Raw genomic sequence first — 23,147 nt, forward strand, 5'->3', positions numbered from 1 at the left:
AGAGACTAACAGAGGTGGTCTGCCAGTGCCTTCCTCTGCACAGCAACCCTGGACTTCCTTGGTGGTCTCCCATCCAAATACTAACCAGGGCTGACCCTGCTTAGCTTCTGAGATCTGACGAGATCAGGCTAGCCTGGGCCATCCAGGTCTGGGCTGAAATAAGTTTACACTCATGAAAAAGTGGGGGTGGGGGGAATTTAACCTTGGATTTCATTCACCGTGTATTTTGTGTGTGTGTGCTGTCAAGTCACGGCTGACTTGTAGCGACCCCGAAGGGTTTTCAAGACGAGACGTCCAGAGGTGGTTTGCCACTGCCTTCATCCGCGTGGGCTGAGAGAGTTCTGAGAGAACTGTGATAGGCCCAATGTTACCCAGCAGGTTTCCTGTGGAGGAGGGGGGAATCGAATGCGGTTCTCCAGATTATAGTATGTTGCTCTTAACCACTACACCACGCTGGCTCTCAGAAGTTTCGGGGGGGGGTTACTGTGGGAAGGCAGGAATAATTCGCTTGCCATAAATCTGAATCCAAGCGGAGATTCTGTCGCGGTTTCAACAAAATATGGAAAACTTAATTCCTTAGGGTCCATTGTGCTCAATGAGACTTTATTTACTTTTTCCTCCTAGATAGCAGTTCTATTCTGAAACGCTTTCTGAAACTCTCCTCAGTTTCAGGAGAGATCCTCCAATCGGCGCCTAGGGTTCTCTTTAAGAAACACAAGTCCAAAACCCATTTGGGCTCACCAAATTAGTTAATGTGGTTCTTTTGACCCAGACCATTAGGGTGTGACCAGTTGAATGACTTCATGAAAAGACAGACTCTGCAGGACAGAAATGTGTCTTGCCATTCAACCAGATGAAAAGAAGCCTATTATCACATGTACAATACTCAACTGTACTTTCCTTTCCGCACTATGGAGGTGTGGAACGTTGTTCTCTAATGGGACAGCTGGAAGGATTGCCAGACAACTGTTAACATGTATGTTATTAGTGGCACAAAGCCTGTTAAGGAATGAACAAACTCCAGAGGGGTTGACTGTAATTTAATGTACATTGTGTTCCTCTTATTGTTTGGTTTAGTTGTTCATGTGAAGTGGCTCGTGTCCATGTGCATTTAACAGATTTCCATCTGAGTCTTTATACCATTACATTGTACACAGAATGGAAATCATCATTTACTTTAAAAAAAAGGATTATGTGGAAACATTTAAAAGAACAGTGTTAAAAAGTGAAGCCTAAATTGCAAAATTGTGCATGTGGTTCTAAATTTTTTTTTCTAGCGGTCCCCATTAAAACTAAATAGTCAATATTGATTAAGTGTATATCAACTGCAGTCAACTTTTTAAAAGCAAGCAGAGTTCTTATTACTGATATGGTTAATAGAACAGGTTGACTCAGCAGTAAACTCATAAAAACTTGATCATTTTTGCCTGGCAAAATAGTCACCAAAGGCTTTATTAATTAAAACAGTAATTTCTTGTTCAGATTAAATCTCTGCATGGCCTTCTAATGCTGCTAGGGTGGAAATAGCCGTGCTCTGGAAAAAGACTAACTGACCTGCAATTAAAAGTTGATATAAGACTAATCAGTGGAGGTTTTCTAAGAGCTTGGCCAAATCAAAATTGCTTTGCTGTTTGGTATTTCTTTGGCACGTGTAGCTGGAAAACAATGCAACTCTGCTTGAAAAGATAAAAATACCGTTGGCAGATTAAAACAAAATCTGTGAAACTCGTGAATCTTTGGTTCTTGTAGGTTATCCTGGCTGTGTAACCGTGGTCTTGGAATTTTCTTTCCTAGGAAAGAAAATTCCAAGACCACGGTTACACAGCCAGGATAACCTACAAGAACCAATGAACTCTGACCGTGAAAGCCTTCGACAATACTCGTGAATCTTGTTTAGTTCTTTTGGTGTTTCTGTGTATACATCATTGTATTAAAGATGCTAAATATATATATATATTAAATGATGCGTTAGCCCAGCAGTAGGTTTTACTGAAATGTAAAATGAACCCTATTGAACCAAAATTGCATTCCAAGTGATTTTTGCATTCAGTTATGGCAACTTCCATTTCTGGTTTTTGCATTCTTGCAGTTAGGAAAATAGTGAAAGTGGTTATATAGAGTAAATAGTGTATTTGCTTCTGTTTCTCATCATACACTGGACAGAGTCATGGAGAACATCAACCAAAGTCCACATGGCCTGTATTTAGGAAGTTAGCCTTCTCTGTTCTAGCTGTGGTGTAAATGCAGATATAAATCCCCATTCAATCATGGATGCTAGGGCCAGTCCTTTGCTCTCTAAGCCTAACCTACCCCACAGAGTGATGGCTAGGATACAATGGATGGGGATGGGTGGGTGCTGTTGTCAGCTGCTTTGGGTACCCATTGAAGAAAAAAGTAGACTATAAGTAAATAAAACATGTAAATATTGCTGTGGGCATCAGCTTTAAATTTGCCCAATCCAGTCCAAACGTTTGACTCATTCTGCACCACACCTTAAGGGTGAGTGCTTTGCATTCTTTTCCATAGAGGAGTTTACGGTGCATGGCCAGGCACTAATTTATTCAAATATCTTTATTTTATTCAGTACATTTTTATCCTGCCCTTTCTCCTTGGAGCTTGATGTAGCAGGTAGGTTAGGCTGAGAGTGAGTGATAGGCCGAAGATGGCCTAGTGAGCTTCATACCAGAGTGGGAATTTGAACCTGGCTCTCCTGGATGGATCGTCAAACATTCTGTCCATGACACCAAACTGCCACACATTGCATAGGACACAGGGCTGTGTTTTCTGGTCAGCCTGGTACAAAAGACTACCTTACCTGTTGACAGTGCAAGACTAATATTTTTATCCAAGCATGTGCATGTTTGAGTAGATTTTTTTAAAATTTGCTTTCTCAGAACAGCCTTTAATAGAGGTTTGATGATATTTTTTTACAGTGGGTGGAGCATTCTGTATACATACCTATTAGAGGACTACTGTATCTTACGAGGCATAGCCAAACAATGTAAGATCAGAATCTGCTACTAGAAGCTTATGCCGCTTCTTCCTTTCCTGATGTAGTTATGTACATTTGGTGCTCAGCACACTTTCCAATTTTCCATCAGGCCCACTATACTAAATACTGAATGTGTAGATAGTGAGGTCCAGAAACAACATTCCTGCTATGTGCTCTATGCCTAAGTGGTATCTAATCTCACAGAGGATGGATATGGAGGAAAACCATATCAAAAGCTAGGTTAAAATGTCATTGCTTTTAGACGCTTCCCCATTTTTCAGTTGAAGTTCTGCAAGCCAGGCAACCCAAGCTGGATCATGGAAGAATTTGGGGGATTTATGCGGCAAGAATGAACTAAAAATGAAATGAGAAAACAAACCTCCGTTAGTTAAAATATGTAGCACTTTACTCTGGAATTTACTATACAGTGCTAAGAATTAGAACTCTCAAGTACCTCCGAGCATGCTTTTGTTTGGTAGAATGTCTTTGTGTGCCAAATTCGTGTTGTTTTGTAGCATTTATCTCTTGCGGCTAGAAAATACAATGTTCCTGGGAATGCAATACTTATGTAATATAGTTCCCCGTTTTGTTTATAATTGATTTGATGGAGAGTTCAATTAGGAATGGTGGTCTTGGTTGACTTCTCTCGGAAAGTCTCGCACTCTTAATGTTTGCACTGAGGTACTGTTAAAGGATGGCTCAGAGATGCACTTGATGAAAGATACTCGATGAAAGAACTAGATGTCCATGGTGTGACTGAAAGTGTGGGACTTCATATGAAACCTCTGTGGTATTACAATTGTAATGACGCATCCATGCTTGTTGGTTATCCCTATGCTGCATTTATATGTGTGGCACGCACCTTTGTCCAGAACCGTATGACGTGCAAATGCCTTTTAGTTAATACTTGCCCAGGTGCTTAGCAGATATGTATGACAGTAAACATGATGTAAGATGCTAGATTTCTCTTCACATGGTGAGCAATACCAAGCAGCCCACAATTTGTGTGGATGCATTGTGGCCCATTAAACGACAGCATGCAGTTCGCTTAGTAAATCAAAAGCTTGTGTTGTCAAGAGGTGAGTTTGGAATTTCCGAAAGCTTTTAAGGGAGAGCCTGCTGCATCCTCTTAGCAGATATCCGTATATGATTCATTTGTCACAGGCTTTCCATCAATATTCCAGAGGAAATCCAGAATAATTCATACATACAGGCAAAACCAAAATACTGTCTACCTTGCTCATCTTACTGAGTATCGACTTGCGTAGTATTGACTTGTGCCTCTCCAACGTTGGTAACGTTGGCAGCTCACCCTGGACTGTTTCAATTTAGAGCTGTTTCTCATTGAATTGTAAAGAGGTTGTCTTAGCTGTTCAGGCTGACCGCACGATGCAGAAACAAAAATAGTTTAAAGTACTGGAGGAAATATCTACCAGTTGTCAATTATGTACATTGGCTGAAGCCAAATCTTTGTATTTTGGCTTGAATCAGTAAACTAAACTTAATCATATTATGAAATGTTCCATGGCTGAAGCAGCTTTCAACTAGAGAGGTACTTGGGATCAGGTTAATTGTACTTGGCCAATCATGTATTCCCTGCTCAGTAATTTATAGCAAGCACATGATATCCAACGGAACAGCAGAGGAACCGCATACCTATTTTAATGTTCTCAGAAGAAAGTCTGGGGGTTGCTCCTCTGAGACAAGGAAAGAGTTTTACCAAAGGGTTGATGTGGCTTCCAGTTCTCATGAATTAAAACATCAAGGCGCAAAGTGTGTGAGATGGCGCCGGTGGACTCTGTGAGGTACTGATGTGAAAACCAAAGATAACATTGTGATAGTTGATGGAAAACATGTCCTAGATGTTTCAAGGAAAAGAAAGGCAGAACAGCAGCTGGTGTGGAAAATCAATTCTAGACTCCATATTTCCAAAGATTTCTTTTAAAAAGGTTTTGGCAGCTGGGGCTGGAAAGGAAGCTTTATTAAGACCAGCACTATAACGTTGCTCTTGCTTCTTTAAAATAAAGTAGTCCAATTAATGCTGAATCTAGATCTAGAAATAGATTTATTTTAACAAGAACTTAACAGTAAACATATATACAATATCATTACAGAAAACCCTGTGCTTTAGTATTCACAGAAACAGCCAGTTTTGCTCCAGTGTGAGAGAAAAAAGAAGAAATAAGATAAATTTGGAGATCTTGAATGTTTAGCAAGGCTTACAAGCTAGCACCTCCTTTGGAGGTAGACACACCGATGCTAACATTTGATCCGCCCCAGGCAGTTAGGAACTTGCATGCCAGTGTTTTTGGGTTCACCTTTGCACAACGGGTGATAAATACTTAATTTGACTTTTTTCCCCTTTAAAGATTCAAGATAAAACTACACGAGTGAACGTTATCGCCCATATGTTCTGCCTAACTGAATATTTCTTTTGAAATACGGCAAGATACAAATTTCCTACTAATAGTCTGCTTTGTATAAATTTCTCCTTAACAAAATAACTTTTTAACGCGATTGGCCAGCCATCTGTCATATGCTTATCTAAAACTTTCCAATTTTAAAAAAAAACTTATTTGGTATCAAAATTAACTAGCCATTGGCTGTTGTTCTCTGGCTAATTAAAGTCAGAAATAAGGCTGCGATTCTAGTCACGCTTGCTGTGAAGAGACCCGCTTTAAATTGATGGGCCTTGCTTTCAAGTTAATGTGCTTAAGAGCAAGAGCAGATGTCACGCACCCACTGGAGAGACACAACCAGAAATAGCATCCCTGGGGGGAGCTTCTCTCTGGCCCCTGTAGTATTTAGGAGCACTCGCCATATGACACAGTTATCACACTGTGATTTGCACACACACCCCTCCCCAAGTATCAGCCAAGGACATGGTATAGGAAATCTCACAGCATGACGACGCCACACTGTGCATTGAGCATCCTAAATGTTACCAAAGGGACGCTTCTCAACGGCATCCCCGTGGAGGCACAGCAGCTGCTCCAAGTTACTCGGGTCTTAATGGATCACATCCCCTCGTGAGTGCAACCCTGATGTCATTTATTTCCACTGGCAAAGACTTTCAATGAAGGTAGGATTTCCCTGCATGGCTACAGTAGTGGACAATGTTGTACCTCTGATTAAAAAAAAGGTCTCTTTCTAATGACCATGATGAAATTCACTGAAAGATCAATGGCATGTATGTCTGCTTCCGTTTTTTCCCCCCCTTCCTGGCTGATGCAAAGATCATCAGCCATCGCTCCTTGGCTTGGGAGGGGAAGGGGGTAGTCATCATAAGATGGTTTTGTTGTTACCGTTGCAACCCTGTTATACCAGCCTCCGATCTCTTCCATTTACAATTTTATAAAGAAATTTCCACATCACAATGCTGCTCTGAATATACAATATTTTAATATACATATAAAAATATAGCCCTGCTGTGTATATACTTACAACTCTACATAGCAACATTTCTTTCCCCCCACCTCTCTCTAAAGTCGGCTCTAACCTGATGCATTTTTTTGATAAAACCTGTGTAGTGAGAAGCTGCAAAAAGCACTTATTCTTTGAAAAACAGCCGTTGAAGCCTCTTGAAGAGAAAGGGCTTTCCTTAAGACTTCTGCATATTCTTGGGAGAGGGCCGGGCCGGGGAGAGAGAGAGTGTGTGAAAAAATAGATGAGATCTCAGATTCATTTGTCAAAAATAGACAGTAGCATATATCCTGGCTATTGGACTGTTGCTCAGTGGTAACCCTCAACCCCCGACACAAGCCAAAAACCTCAAATAACTGCCCCCAAAATATGGAAACCCAACACAGTTTTCATTCTAAACTTTGATTAGATAAATAAAAGTTTAATAAAAGCTCCTAGATGCTTCTTCCTTTACAGAAACGTAGCTGTCATTTTGTTCATACAGTAGAAAAAACAGTAGAAAGGCAGAAATGAGCCCTCCCCGTGACCACACATTCACATTGGCATACGACGTCAGAACACCCCCCCCCCCCATTTTTTATTCTGGACATGGAATGCTAGTAGACAGACAGACACACCTCTATCCTTTATTAGCTCTGCTCTAAAGAGCTGCGAAAAAAGACGTTTGCTCTGATGGAAGACTGGCAATCTACGCAGTCTGTCACGTAAGTTCTCTCTCTTCGGTCATTGGTATTGAAAAGCAATGTGTCGGTTTAAAAGCGAAGCCGCAGTCAAGAGTGGTAAGGACACTTTGACCTTCCTTCCCCCCCGCCCCCACCGATGCTTAGTGTGTCATACCCAAACCTAATTGCTGCAGTTATTTCAAGAATCAAACTTCTCTAGGAGGGTAATGCAGGTTTTCTTTTTCTCCCCCCAACTAGTTGATCGTCATAATGAGAAATGCTATTGCACCTGGGTAGGAAAAAACAACACCCTATGTCGGTAAAGTGCCACTACGATATCTCGTGGCACACCTGTGTAAAGTTACACAAGCAGGAACATAGCACGGAGCGCTCTGCCCCCTCATTCACCAAAAGGTGAGGATGGAATTTCTACATTCAATGTAGAGATTTGTGTCATTTTTAGAGCAACGTATTCATCAGTTGGACTCCCTTGACTTTTCCCTGCCGTGACAGTTTTCCCCTTGGGCCTGCTATAGGCAAGCTGGCAGTTGGTTCGATATCCAAGTCCTTGTTTGCATCAACCGCTCTGAATGTATTTTTTAATTACTACGCAGCCATGTCGGAACACAGGACATGGCATGTTGGGTAGGAGCGTCCACGTGTTTGTCTTGGGGTCGTAGGCTTCCATGTTTCCTAGAGCGGGCCCTTCGCTACTGACAATTCCACCAGTGGTGTAAATTTTTCCATCGAGCACGACAGCGCTGTGTAGAAAAAGAGAGAGGATAAGTACAGGTAAGAATATCTCACTGATCACTAACTGATGGAGGCTGCTGTTTGGAAGGAAAACGTTGAGTGCCAGCACCATTTAGTTATGGAACCTCGTGAGCACCGTTAGGCTTTGTTCACCTTTGTTAATGTTCAAAACGTGTAAAAAAAGAGTGTCTCAAGCTCAAACGTGGGGGGAGGGGGGGTTTCAACTATTCTGGTGATTTCCTGAGCTGAGGAAACAGCACAGCCAACATGGATGTTACTAGGATTTCTTCCCATATCATGTACCTATGACAATGGAAACTGGAAGAGTGCTGTTGCCTCTCCATCTGTTACTAGCAATGGATATTCCAATTCCTGCATCGTGAAGGGCAGGCCTTGATAACTGGGTGGCTTCTATAGGGTTCCCTGGCAGTCTCCTATGTCTGCACTATCCAGACTCACAGCTGCTTAGCTTCAGTAGGGCTGCTTCATCAGCAACTACCTAGCCAAACACATTTTAGCACAGGCATTTCAATGAATAAAGCAATTGCTTCTGTGGTATACAAGAGGCCTTCATATCCACTCCATCTTGCTTCCTCCAATTCTGGAACTGCAGCTGCTGAAAAATATCCAGAAACTGGGGATCCTGTTGGGGGTTGTATGTGAAGGGTTGGATGCCTTTTTACACCAGAATTTGTGCACTGAAGTAAAATTTGTTAGTAAGGGAGGGGGAGAAAGGAGCAGGGTTTTTTTCAGGGGGAAACTGCAGCTTCAGTGCTAGCTTCGTTTTATAGCTGCAATTATTTTTTTGTCCTCTGTCCTGACATCTATTATGAAGATATTACTGATGGCTGACATGTTAAGATAATTGCAATAATTAGGGCACAGCTTTTGTTGCCTAGATCTATTAATACAAGGAGATTAAATGTGTACGTGCTGCCAGAACCTAGAAGGAAAAAAGCAGGAGGTGACCAACAATAGCTGAGATCAAGCAGGCCCAAGGCCTGACTCTGTGACTCAAAAGCAGTGGAGTCCAGCTCAGTAGAGAGATTAGAGTGTTGCTCAGGACTGCGGAGACCAAGATTCATATTCCCGCTCTGCCATGGAAGCTTGCAGGGTGACCTGGGGCCGGTCATACACTCTCAGCCTAAACTACCTCACCGGTTGTTGTGAGGATAAAATGGAGGAGAGGAGCATGATGTAAGTTGCTTTGGGTTGCCACTGGGGACAAAGTAGGGTTGCCAAACTCCAGGTACTAGCTGGAGATTTCCTGCTATTACAGCTGATCTCCAGCCGATAGAGATCAGTTCACCTGGCGAAAATGGCTCCTTTGGCAATGGGACTGTATGGCATTGAAGTCCCTCCCCTCTCCAAACCCCGCCCTGCTCAGGCTCCGCCCCCAAAACCTCCCACTGGTGGCGAAGAGGGACCTGGCAACCCTAGGTCAAAGGCAGTGCAGAAAGGAAGTAAAGATATATTTTAAACTGTTTTTATGGTACACTTCTCGCCTGAGGACTGTTTTATAGCTATTATTGTAGACTGCTTAATGCTCTTTTTATGGCTCATCTTAATGTTGATAATGTCGTGGCTGGTGTTTCCATGTTATTAAGAGCCAACATGGTGCAGTAGTTCAGACTAGGATCCGGGAAACTCAGGTTTGAATCCTCATGGAAGCTCACTAACCTACCTCACTTTTTGGTTGTTAATGAAGGCAAAATGGACAAAGGGCGCCTGCAGGGCAGGGCTGTGAGCTCTTTAGAGGCAGGCACGATAAAAACATGCTAAACAAATAAGCTGAAGGAGTAAAACAGTCGCAAAAGCTTGAATGGATGCTTTGATGTGTGTATGGGAGAGTTGGAGGGCTTTTTGAGAGGAATGGGAATATCGAGTTGCTTGAGCATATCTTTTTTTATTGTAAGGTCAATAATCGTTTTAAGGAAACTCTGATTAACTCCATAATTTCCCGCCATCCCGGTAAAAATAGGACTCTTCTCTCAGTTATGCTAGCAGATAAGAATCAAGAGATCACTTTCAAAGTCGCCAAATTTGGATGGCTAGCCTATAAGGCTAGGGAAATTTGGGTAAGCCATATACAGGCTTATTAGCTATAATTTTTATAAAGATAATGTATACTGTGAATTTATAATTTTAAAATTTCTCTTTTCTCAAATGTTATTTGATACTGGAAGTTAAATTTATTATACGGATTTTAAGTTATTGGTCTTGGACTGTATCAAATACATTTATTCGAGAGGAATAAAAGAACTGAAGTAACCCCCCCCCCCCAATATAAATTACTGGACACAATCGTTGTTTGGCAACTCTTAAAGGTGGATGACCTTGCTCTGAAGCACTCCCAATCTCCTTCCACTTTCCCAAAGGTGGCAGATTTATTTCCTGTTATTTATTACTGCCCTTCCACCTGTCGTCTCGGCTGTGCCATGATTGCTACAATAAAAATTGCAGGCAAAATACCACACAATGCCATGGCCGGACAGCCTAGAACGATTCCCCCATCCACTTGATCTTCCTCTGCTTCAAATACTTTCTGAAAGCTCTAAATGGCCCAGCGTCTTTACAGGAAAGAATAAATGGTCCTGGTAAACCAAAGAGGCAGGACACTGAAAAAGCTTTTCGCGGCGAAGACCGGAATGAACGGCCACCCCAGCCGCCTGACTCTTGATTAAAGTCTACCCAACAGTAGCTTTATTAGCCACAAACAATTAATGGGGTTTTGTTATGGCTTTTCAAGATGAACTGGTAAGACACAGCCATGAAGACTGTGAACCATTTCCCTAGCATGGTCTCTGTTGGGTGAGCTCAGCCCGGAGGAGGTATTTCCTTTTCCTTTGCCAGACCCAACTGCTCACAAGCATAGTGAGGAAGGGTATTAAAAAAAATAATAGGAGTAAAACAATGTTCCTAACAACTTAGCCTCACTGCAATTCCCCCAGTGTCTTATATTTGTATTCACACCCCCAGTGTGAATACAAATAATTTGCACCGCACCCTGTACATAATTAGCGTGGTGTGGTGGTTAAGAGCAGTGGTTTCGACCGGTAGACTCTAATCTGGAGAACCAGGTTTGATTCCCCACTCCTCCACATGAGTGGCAGACAGTAATCTGGTGAACTGTGTTGGTTTTCCCACTCCTACAAAAGAAGCCAGCTGGGTGACCTTGGGCTAGTCACAGCTCTCTTCGAGCTGTCTCAGCCCCACCTACCTCACAGGGTGTCTGTTGTGGGGAGGGGAAGGGAAGGTGATTGTAAACCGGTTTGATTCTCCCTTAAGTGGTAGAGAAAGTTGGCATATAAAAACCAACTCTTCTTCTTCTTGCTGTAGAAACACAGCAGAGGCATGGCTTATTTGGCTGGTGTCAATTTGGCACTACTGCATTGGGGTCCTAAAGCAGCAATAAGTCCTATTTTATTAACTTGCTAATTCCTGGGAGGGCAGCATTGTTTATGCACAAATGCGTTCCGCTTCTGTTGATTTCATTATTCGAGTGCAAAAAAACAAAAAAAACCCTAACAAGTACATGGCGGAATTTGCATTATATGTCATACTTTTAGCAATAGGAGAGCTAACTCAGTACATTCAATGCCTCTCTCTTGGTTATTAAAGCAAATGACATTATGATTACTTTGAATTGTATTTGGGACATTTGGGATTGGGTTTGTAGAACTCTACAGTGTAAAACCATTTTGCACCCTTTGGAGAGGCACATTTTGCATCAGAAAAAGGAGGAAGGGCTTATGCAACTGTGTTCCAAAGTGCTACTGGGAGATATGGGTGTGTGGTGTTCATTCTCTATCACTGCACAATGACAAAGGCTGCATTGGTGGAAAACAATGTTCCTTCCACTCATTTTTCCAATGAACAAAAGTGTTTTTTAACACCAGTCAGAACTTGAAGTGAGAGCATGGCAATTCTGTGTATGCCCTTCGATTGCAGTTTATTGCCAAATAATTTGAGGTCACCTGGCTGTAGAAAAAAATATTTATTATTAAGTACAATTGCACTTTAAAATAGGGTTGCCAGCCTCCAGGTGATAGCTGGAGATCTCCTGCTATTACAACTGATCTCCAGGCAACAGAGATCAGTTCCCCTGGAGAAAATGGCCACTTTGGCAATTGGACGCTATGGCATTGAAGCCCCTCCCCAAACCCTGCCCTCCTAAGGCTCCGCCCCAAAAATCTCCAGGTATTTTCCAACCCAGAGCTGGCAACCCTACTTTAAAAGAGTTAAAACATAAAGCTCAAAAGGTAAATCTGACATATCACATGAAACAGCAAAATTGGTTGCACAATAAACACCAAGACCATATGTGTTTTGACTCATAGGGACTTCTTCAGTAGTCACAATACAGTGTATACACATGTAAATAACATAATCTTTGTAACAGTCAATGCAGGTTGCATGTGAAAAAGTTCATTACTGGTACTCCTGATATAGATAAAAGTAAAATCAGGCCTAGACCGGTTGGCACATGAACACACGCTGGAAGTTGGGCAGCCAATAGCAGCATGGTTGCATCACGTTTGTTTATGTGATTGATGGGAGCTCCAGGACGAGTTCAGGCCTTATTTTAGTTTTATCTGTATCTGGGGCCCCAATAATGAACTATTTCACATGCAATCTGCATTGACTGTTACAAAGATTACCTTATGTGTTGATTGTAAACCGTTAGGGTTGCCAACCTCCAAATCTCCTGTTGTTACAACTGATCTCCAGCCGATACAGATCAGTTCACCTGGAGAAAATGGCCATTTTGGCAATTGGACTCTATGGCATTGAAGCCCATCCCTTCCCCAAACCCCGCCCTCCTCAGACTCCACCCTAACCTGGATCTGGCAACCCTATAAACCGTAAATATTCACTGTATTGTGACCTCTGAAGAAGGCCTTATGGGCCAAAACGCGTACGGTCTCGATGGTTTTTATTTGTGCAACCAATTTAGAGGTTTCATGTGATTCCTCATATGTATGAGATTTACCTTTTGAGGTTTATGTTTTTAACTCTTAAAGTACAATTTCACTTAATAATAAATATATGTTTGTAATGCTTATTCTTAATTATTTTGGTACAACTTTCTAGGTTCCTAGCCTGTTTTATGAGTTGGAAAGGAAAGGGGTGTCAAGTTGCAGCTGACTTATGGTGACACCTTGGGATTTTCAAGGCAAGAGAGGTTCAGAGGTGGTTTTGCCATTGCCTGCCTCTGCGCAGTAACCCTGGACTTCCTTGGGGGTCTCCCACCCAAGTACTAACCAGGGCCGGCCCTGCTTAGCTTCCAATATCTAATGAGATTTCAGCATGGCCTTCTTAACGTGGAATGTGTCATGGTATTCTGAACAAAGACTATGCAAACGGCAATATCGGGATAAGAAAAATATGGGAACGTAATTGGGTAGACAATAAATTACTAAATGACAGTTTTGCTTGGGTACTGGGTTTTAACTGAGTTCTTACAAGCTCTTTCATTAGTGACCACTGAATGCGATTTTCCCTGAGACCAGATGTGATTAAACTAGCATTTCCAGCAGCAGTATGTTCATTAACATCTGGTGAGATATTCCGCTCAGTGCTGAATCATCAATATCACTTTGCTCTGAAGCAGCTATGACTGGTTGGTTATGTCTTAGGGGACTCCAGTGTTCTGGTCTTTAACAGCCATCCCTTATTTAGAAGCTTATTGCGGCAAGATATTTTACTATCTCTGCTTGACTCAACCATAAACATCCATCCTTGTCCAGACACAGCATCTCAATGAACTACATATTCTCTCTGGCTGTCCTTGAGGTTATAAAAACCCCTATTTAAATAACTAAATTAGCATGTTCATGAGCATTACATCCTTTCTAATTCTTGCAACCCTTTTTAGTAACTGAAAATGGGCATAGAGGTCTCTACTCAGTTCCCTGGAACTGCCCAGAAAGCCATTGAAAAAACAAACCAGAGAATTCCTTTAAAATGAAGAAGAGTTGGTTTTAATATGCTGACTTTCTCTACCGCTTAAGGGAGAATCAAACCGGCTTACAGTCACCTTCCCTTCCCCTCCCCACAACAGACACCCTGTGAGGTAGGTGGGTTTGAGTGTGTGTGACTAGCCCAAGGTCACCCAGATGGCTTTGTGTGGAGGAGTGGGGAAACAAATCCAGTTCACCAGATTAGCCTCCACCGCTCATGTGGAGGAGTGGGGAATCAAACGCAGTTCTCCAGATCAGAGTCCTGCCTTCGGAGTGGGAAAAAATGGGAGGGGACATCACAGATGTGGTGACATCACTTCTGGTTGCCAGCACTGTTTCTGCAACACCATAGGGATTTCCCCAGTCTCTATGGTCTTCACTATCTACTTAGCGTCTGAGGTCCAATGAGATCAGGCTTTACTGCAGCACCTTATCTCCTAGGGACAGAACTAGGGGCCTTCAAACCAAGTGCTTTATTACTTGAGCTGCTTCCCATAACTTATCAAGAATTTAGAGAGCCAGCATGGTGTAGTGGTTAAGAGCGGTGGACTATAATCTGGTGAATCGGCTTGGTTTCCCCACTCCTACACATGAGGCCAGCTTGGTGACCTTGGGCTAGTCACAGTTCTCTTTGAGCTCTCTCAGCCTCACCTACCTCACAAGGTGTCTGTTGTAGGGAGAGGAAGGGAAGGAGATTATAAGCTGGTTTGATTTTCCTTAAAAGAAAATCAGCATATAAAAACCAACTCCAACTCCTCCTCTTCTTCTTCTTAAGAACAACACAATATGGTCCTCCACCCACTTTTGCCCTCTCCATTCACTGACTTTTACTAAACATGAGTGGGTTTATTGAGGAAGGACTGTGGATTTGTGGAAGTCATGCCTTGTCTCTTCTTGAAGTTTTAGAGTTTTGCTTTTATAACTACAAATACAGTATTATAAAAGTAACTGATGCGGCAATTGAAGAGGTATTGAGTATCTGATGGGAAAACAATTAAAAGATAATATATATTAATGTCCACGCAGTTCCATAAATCCTGACTAAATGTTAAGGCATTTTTGTTTTTGCTTCCTGCCTGCAGAAGAAAAGTATTTGACTGCAAGATAATGCATGGTATTGACTGTTGTTTTCCATATTCAAAGAGTGTATAATAATTATTGTTGTTGTTGTTATTCGTTGAGCTGCTGCCAAGATTCCTAGGATCCAGAGTCTTCCAAGATACTGAGGTAAGTTGATTAAGTTCCAGCAAGAATTAAAATAATTTGTCTTTAACTTATGACCAAACATGGTGCGATGACTGGACATGTCCATTAACATGTGCATCAAACTGAGTCTTAGCAGCTTACATTTCCAGCACTCATGTCTGAAAGACTCAACTTAAAAATATATAGTAGGTATTCGGTAACTAAGAAGGATATATATTTTGTTATTAATTGGAGTCTAAGGTCTAAACAAAATTGTGTAACATTGCACAGTAATTCTTACCAGATTGTTTTCTAATTTGCAAATTCAGTTCCATATGCTAATTTGGCTGTAGTTCTTCAATGAAGGTTTTAAATTAGCATATAAGACACTGTGTGCTTTCAATATTGGGGCCAAATCTAGTGTGAAGGCAATGGAGAGGTTGCCAATGTCTTGGAGATAAAGGAGGGTTATATTCTGATCATGAATGATTTAAAAGCCTCATTCTTTTTTAAACAACTGAGTTGATGACAGATTTCCAGATTTCTCCCATGACAGCCAGATGAAGGATTCGTTTACAAGTTTAATACTAGGGTTTGCCCCCAAAGCATCCATTTCACATGTATAAATGGGTGGGATTTCTTGCTATCAGTTTATTTCCATATTCTTCCAGTTGCCTATATTGTATGGTACTATGTGTCTGGGTTACACAGATGACAGTCCAACGCCTTCTAGTCAAACACAGGATAAAGTCAAAACCAAAACTATTTGTGCCAAAAGACAAAGAGCTTGGAAAGGGACTCTTGTCAAAATTTTGCTTGTTTCACTAAAAAAAACTCATGCAGCAGACTCTATGATTAGGGAGTTCACCACCCTGCCCATCCTTTTCTTTTTCATATGCTTTCCATATGCAAGTTGAGGTCTTTGATTACTTTCTCAAAGGTTCAAACATGGAGTCAATTTCGATAACATTTAAAAATAAAATAAAATAAAAAACAATATACATAGGTATGCCTCAACTATAGATTAGTCTGGGGACAATATTCATCCTTAAGATATTCATTTTATCCCTGAACTGTTAAGGTTAAAGGGCTCAATCATGAGTCATATTTTTAAATATGGTAGTGATGTTCAACAAGACCGTGTTGTCTACATTTCTACGGATTAGCAACCCTAAATATTTCTATTGCTATGCGGTCCAGTGTAATGCTGAGCGGATTGATAGGAACTTAGCAAATTGGTAATGCAGCCGTGCCTTTATGGTAATGTTGAGTTTGACTCCTTGTTCCCTCTCAATAGCCACCGTTTCAGCAAAGCCTTCCATAAATCACATTTTCTGCATTTTGTCACATCTGAATCTCTCCCCCATCCCCTCACTAGTTCCCCCCAACTCTTTTGATCTCTCACTTTCACCATAGCAAGGAGAGGGGCCATGATTCAGTGGGAGATCATCTGCTTTGTGTGTAGAAGACCCCAGGTTCAATCTCTGGCGTCTCCACTTACAAGCATCAGATAGTAGGTGATACAAAAGACCTCCATCTGAGACCCTGGAGAGCCTCTGCTGGTCTGAGTAGACAACGCTGACCTTGATGGACCAAGGGTCTGACTCAGTACAAAGCAGCTTCATATATGTTCACATACCCTGTCTTGTTCAAATAATGTAAAGTACAAGAATTCTGGGTAGTGATGACATCTGCTTGGTACACTGGGGTTCACATGTCAATGTAATATCAACGTTATACCATCAGTAGTGATGCCAGAAAAGGATCTGAAGTGCCGCACAGGTGTGTTGGGACCAGTCCTCACACTACATGGCTTTTGTGACAATATTCTTTCTCTGCATGGCTCTGTGCTATGACCCAGTTTTGTTTGATTCTGCTCCAGCAGGGGTCTGCAACCTACAGCTCCAGGGCCAAATGTGGCTTAGTATGGAACTAAATAGGGCTCTTTAAAAAAGAGAATTAAATCTTTGAAGTCGTGTTATATTGGAGTGGTTGGTGGGATGCTAGAATAATTGGTATGTTAAGGGAATGACGGGGTAAAGTGTAGATGACTGGGGAAGGCAATGACAAACCACCCCATAAACAAAATATGGCTAGTAAACGACATGAGGTGCCATCACCTCATGGGTCAGTAATGACCCGGTGCTTGCACAGGGGGACTACCTTTACATAACTTGGGGTTGGTCATCTGAAGCATCTGGACATTTGCTGCAGACTATGGCTTGCATAGAGTTTCGGACATTATTTGTGTTCTATATATATTTAGCTGTGCCATTTGATGACTATTGTCGGTTTCATTAGTATACCACTTGGGAGTTTTTGGGAAAGCAGTATAAAAATAGTCTATAACTAAATACATCACAACATGTAATGTGGTCTTGGGTGGCCCTGGCCTCACTGCCACTGTGAATGCTCACACACAATCTCTGAGATTCTGGATGCAACCCACAGACATTTTTATGTGTCACTACCATAACGCACACATCTTCCTCAATAGCATGCATTTCTGAAAGCGCTTGCTGCATTCCCCACCCCTCCCTTTCCCGCTGCATTCCCCACCCCTCCCTTTCCCGCTCATGCCAAAGGACCGGGATTATGGCTGCATGAAGACAAGCAGCTTTTAAACCTGTGAATTCTTGAGCAGCGGGAAACCATTAAAGAATTGGTGTTTCTGAGCAACACTCACATGGGAGTGCTTCTCTCCCTCTTCCCCATCCCAGGCAAGCCATGTGCTTTAACTTATTTCAGTGCCTTGTGCTTATCTTCCTAACTCTGTAAGAAGGAAATGAGTTGGCTGGGGATCAGCAGCCCATACCGTGCGCGAGCCTCTCCTATTAGTCAAGAAGAGGAGGCACCATGCTTCACTGTTCAAGAACAAAAGTTGTTGTTGTTTTTATAAAGAGGAATAAAATTCTATCTATCTCCCCCTCCGCCCTTTTGTTATTGTGTAGCATAGCTTGAACTTAAGTTTTTATTAAGGGTTTCTATTTGGCAGGGCTGGATAACAAATCTGACTGCCTAACTGGAGTCAGAGGAAGAAGAAACTGCCGACTGGGAATTGCTGGTTCTAAATTAGCTTCTCTGGAATCACTGCCTCTGCAGGTGCGTGGCTGCGGAAACCCTGTGGATAATCTCTATAGCGCAAGTCTATTTGCATGCTGGCTGAATTCTAAACAAACTGGGATAGAGAATTTTCAATCACACACAGAAGACACATTCAATATTCCTTTTACTTGAAGGTGAACTAGAAAAGGGATGCATGTATCCATCTAGTCATAGCTCCATAATTTGGGGCAGATGGAGACTATTTTATTTATTTTATTCCATTTGTGCCCCGTTCTATTCCCGGCCAGGGCTGGGCCCAGAGCGGCCAACAACTTTAAAAGAACGAATACATACTTTCACACAATCCATAAGAATTATAAACATTTTAAAACAATTAATTAAGAAGCCATTAAATCTGATTTTACTATTAGGTCCGGTGATAAGAGACTAGGCCATAGAGAATCCGGGGGGCAATCAGGACCCACCCTTTCATAATCAATAGGATGGAACAGACAAAAAAAGCGGGGGGAAGGGAGGCCAGCCATAATATAAACCACTGCTGCCCTCAACCATATGCATGGTGGAACATCTTGGTCTTACAGCCCCTTCGGAACTGCAGGCCCTGGTCTCACTGGAGAGAGAGTTCCACCAGACTGGGGCCAAGGCCAAAAAAGCCCTGGCCTTGGTTGAGGACAGCCAGACGTTTTTTGTGCTGGGGACCACCAGGAAGATACCCTTAAGAATTTGTAAAACTAATAGTTTAGTATTGGGATCTGTCTGGGAGCCTATTACCATACCAGATATCCCCAACGTGGTGCCTGTGGGGGCCATGGTGTTGGTGGATGTGTCTCCTGGCACTTACATCCTTCTTCCCGAAAGGAATGCTGGTTTTCTCTGTCTGACTCACTGCTCTTAACCATTTACCTGTCAACACTCTGAAGTGTGCTAAAGGTGACGGGTGGATGGAAATGAAACTGATGGTGGAGATGGAAACTGGTGGAAACTCCAATGGTGGAGATGAAACTGATGGGCAACTGGGTGGGATTTGTGAAGTGCCAGATGCCTTCTCATGTACTCTGGAGAGCAACCACATCTTAAGGGGTAACAAGTGCCTGAGCTGGCATCTTGGCTTCATTTGTGTTCATGGTTGTTGCTTGAAACTACTTTGCCACTAAAAGGGGGAGGAGAGGAACCTTTACTATAAGAAGTGAAAATAAATATGACAACAGTCAGAAGAATGAAGAAAAGAGAAAGACGGAGGATTTACATTTCAGTGGTCTTAGCCAGAGAAAGCCACCACACCATCCTAGAACCTGTCTCATCCAGAATATCTTCATTCACACACAAAATTAAATCCATTGTACACAGGTTTATGAAGTCCCTCTACAGGCTTCAACTGGATTCCCCATCACAGTTCCTAATCCCACAAAGATTGGTGGCTAAGGCCACTCGCAATTTATATCAGTTGGATAAATATTAATATGCTACAGCAATTACAGCATTACTTGAAAACTTTCCTGGCCTTTTCGTTTTCCAACCTGAATAGTCCATTTAACCGAAACTTTATATATGGGTTAGGCATCTCCCATTGCAGCTATTTTGTGGTACTACCCTTTTTCAAAATACCCAAAGTGCCCACAGACTCAGGATGATGGGGCTGCCACGCAGGCAGTCCTGATCCAGAACTAGGGTTGCCAGGTCTGGGTTGGGAAATATCTGGGGATTCTGAGGGTGGAGCCTGGGGAGGGGAGGGACCTCAGCAAGGTATAATGCCAGAGAGTCCATCCTCCAAAGCAGCCATTTTCTCCAGGGGACCTAATCTTGGTCATCTGGAGATCAACTGTAATAGTGGGAGATCTCTAGGTGCCACCTGGAGGTTGGCAACCCTATCCAGAATTTCAGGAGTACCGAACTGCAAAAAGCATCCCATGCTGAGATAAGGAGACCCCTGCTGGATGACTGGTGGTCCATCTAGTTCAGCATCCTGTTTCAATGAGAGGCCAGCCAGTTGCCCTGGAGGGCCAACAAGCAGGGAATAGAGGCCAAGGCTTTCCCTTGATGTTGCCTCCAAGCACTGGTACTCAGAGGTTTCCTCAGTCTAAATGTGAAGGTTCCCTACAGTTAGCATCGATCGACTTCTTCTCCATGAAACTGCTTAATCCCCTGTTAAAGCCATCTATGCTCAACGCCATCTGTACATCTGCTGGCAGTGAATTCTATAATTACTCATTGTATGAAGAAGTACTTCCTTTTGTCCATTCTGAATCTATTGCCCATCAACTTCATTGAGTGCCCCCAAATTTTAGTATTATGGGAGGGGGAGAAAAAGGTCTCTTTATTAAGGCCCTACCAGTAATCATCTGAGAGTGAAAACATAAAAGTCTAGATGACTATGCCATTTAAGCGGAAGAAAGAAAATAAACACGAAATACTCAGTCATTTCAAAACTCTGGCTTTATATAACTAAGTGAGCGTAAAATCCTGCTAAAATATTCTCAGGATCTAAACAGAAGGCAAGATATTGCTCTCAAAGGCCCCAGTCCTTGCTTTTAGCCACTCCAAAATTCTTTATAAATACAGCTCACTATTGTTTCTCAACTCCCCCTTCTATTAAAAGGCAATATTGGAATACCCCACATTATTGCTATGAAGTGTATATGTTATTTTTATAGACAAAAAAAATCAAATTACTTTTATGTGGGATAGAGCAACAAAAATGTGAATAATACAAAGCACTTACATAATTTATGGACTGCTACTTCCTAACATTAGAAAAGTATGCAGGGAAATTTGAATAACACTATGCCTGGATTTTGCCTGATGGACTTGAAGTATTCATTTCCTCCATTCTGAATTAAAAGCCTAACGCAGAGAGGTGGGTGCTTTACTCCTGCAGGTTTTCAAAAGGGAAATGAATATAAAATTGTTTCTCATATCTTGGATAAAATCTCCCGCTCAAGGCCAAATTGCACTCTGACAGGTTCTCTATGATCTTGGCCAAAGAAATATTGTATTAACAGACATTCAGATCAAAAGTAATTTTAATGTGGTTAAAGAACATCCCCTGCTTTAAAAAAAAAACATTCCCACATAACAAATGGAACGAATTACCAAGGGAAGTTATGTCAGTTTGTGTCACACTATTTGCTTCTGGTTTACAATCTTTAGAGAAAAAACATAATTAACTACTGCCTGGACACAGTGGGGTTCTCCTGCATTCAATTTCACTCTTGTTAACACAAAGGAACAATGAAAATCTGTAATTAGCAAGGAAGCAGCGGGAAGACAGTGGCTTTGGCTGGGATTTGGCCTGTAATACTCGTGTATGCGCTCCTGCAGTGCTGCTCCCGGACAAAACTCTCTCAATAGCCGAGAGAGGGCACTCTTTAAATAAAAAAAGGAGATTTTAAACGGGATTTGAGTTGCATGATGATTTCCTAGCTATGCCTTTCGTTTCTGCAAAACAAAGCAGAAAGGCTTTCATTGTTAAGCCCCTTTTTAAAAAAGCATTTCTTGCAGTTTCACATGAACACAGGGCCTGGAATCCAGGTGAAGTTACTAGTCCTGATGAAAGAAAGCCAGGCCTTTTAAGATGGATCTGTTCTTGTTGTGCTTACACGAGATATGTGTGTATTTTATTTATTTATTTTATATTTTTATTCCGCCCTCAATCCCCAGCCAAGGCCAGGCTCAGGGAGGCTAACAACATAAAACTTAATACATAAAATGCAATACACTAAAATAACAATATAAAGATAAAACAATTTAACCGCCCAATAAAATCATCTCATTTTTGAGGCATAGGGATCACTGTAGGGCACAGGAAAAAACAGTCAGGACCCCCACATTTTAGTTCAAACCGTTTACAGCAGCTGAGGGGGGGGGAGAGGTAGGGAGGCCAGCTCTGATGGAAAACCGAAGCTGCCCTCAACTGTAGGCCTGGTGGAATAACTCCATTTTCCATGCCCTGCTGAATTTTTTGAGGTCCCGCAGGGCCCTGGTCTCATTAGAAAGGTAGTTCCACCAGGCGGGGGCCAAAAAAGCCCTGGCCCTAGTCGAGGACAGCCGGACACTCTTTGGGCTGGGGTCTACCAGGAGGTTGTTATTAGCGGAACATAATACTTATTTATTTAAAACATTAATCCCTCTAATATGGAAGCTGCTTCGGCCCTTACTGCAATTCATTTAAATACTGTTACCTTGAAAAAAAGAAAACACATACTGTCAGCCATCACACAATGTGGTAACTGTAAGATCCATTAAATGTGATCTCAGTTGTGCACTGTTTCATAATATTCCCTCACAAAACCTTAAATATGTGTGTCATCCTCACTCACAAGCCTCTACGTGTTGTTCCCCCTTCAACAATCAAATGAGTTCATGCAAGACAAAGTTTTGGTCAACTCATGACAGGCACTGCAGGTTTTGCACGACTCTCAATATATCATAAATCAGGCCAATACAACCCGTGGCACTTAAAAATCATCAAATGTATCGTAGCATAAGACTCCATGGATTAGACCCCACTTCACCAGACAGCATGAGAGTTATACAGTGGGGCCAAAATGTCAGAGAAATTGGCGGGTGTTTCTTCTCTCAATGCAGCAGACATGAGACATGTTCATGCAGAAAATTAGTCTTGTGTGAACTACCTCTAAAACAGTCTTATGAACAAACTAGCTCTTTCCCTGTGATGGTACAGCAGATGCGGGCTCTCAGCAGGGAGACCCTTTGTAAATGCAGAGACATAGTCAACAATCCGTGAGATTAGTTAAGACTGGTGGCTACGCTTGTATTCAAGATGTATTTGCAGTAGGTTCAAGTATTTCAGCACAGGACAAACAAACAAACAACTTAACAGCTTCTTCTGCCTGGCTTGAATTTAATGTGACATTTTCAAAACTCCACAAGATTTCTGCTCAACCAGCAGTAGTTTTTGCTTTGGAAACCAAGTTTTTTGAGTCGGCTCTTCTTTCCAATTTAGAATCATAAAACTATTGTCCGAGTTTTGCAGAGTAGAGCCTGATTTTATCTGAATTTGAAAAGGTGCACCTCACATTATTTGTTTGACAGCAGAATGCTACCCATGCTTCTATTTTCTAAACATTTTGGATGTTCCCAAGT

General features: G+C 42.0%; 1 protein-coding gene across 1 annotated transcript in view; it reads right to left on the reverse strand.

The window, feature by feature from the left end:
• Window positions 1-7,622: 7,622 nt before the first annotated feature.
• The window catches only part of KLHL29 (kelch like family member 29), a 416,167-nt gene continuing 400,642 nt past the window's right edge, over window positions 7,623-23,147 (reverse strand). The window contains exon 13 of the mRNA XM_056856635.1: window positions 7,623-7,838. Coding sequence (XP_056712613.1) covers window positions 7,655-7,838 — 184 coding nt within the window. The 3' untranslated portion in view covers window positions 7,623-7,654. The remainder of the gene's footprint in view (window positions 7,839-23,147) is intronic.

The sequence above is a fragment of the Euleptes europaea genome, chromosome 10 (assembly GCF_029931775.1).
Source record: "Euleptes europaea isolate rEulEur1 chromosome 10, rEulEur1.hap1, whole genome shotgun sequence".
NCBI classification, from domain to species: domain Eukaryota; kingdom Metazoa; phylum Chordata; class Lepidosauria; order Squamata; family Sphaerodactylidae; genus Euleptes; species Euleptes europaea.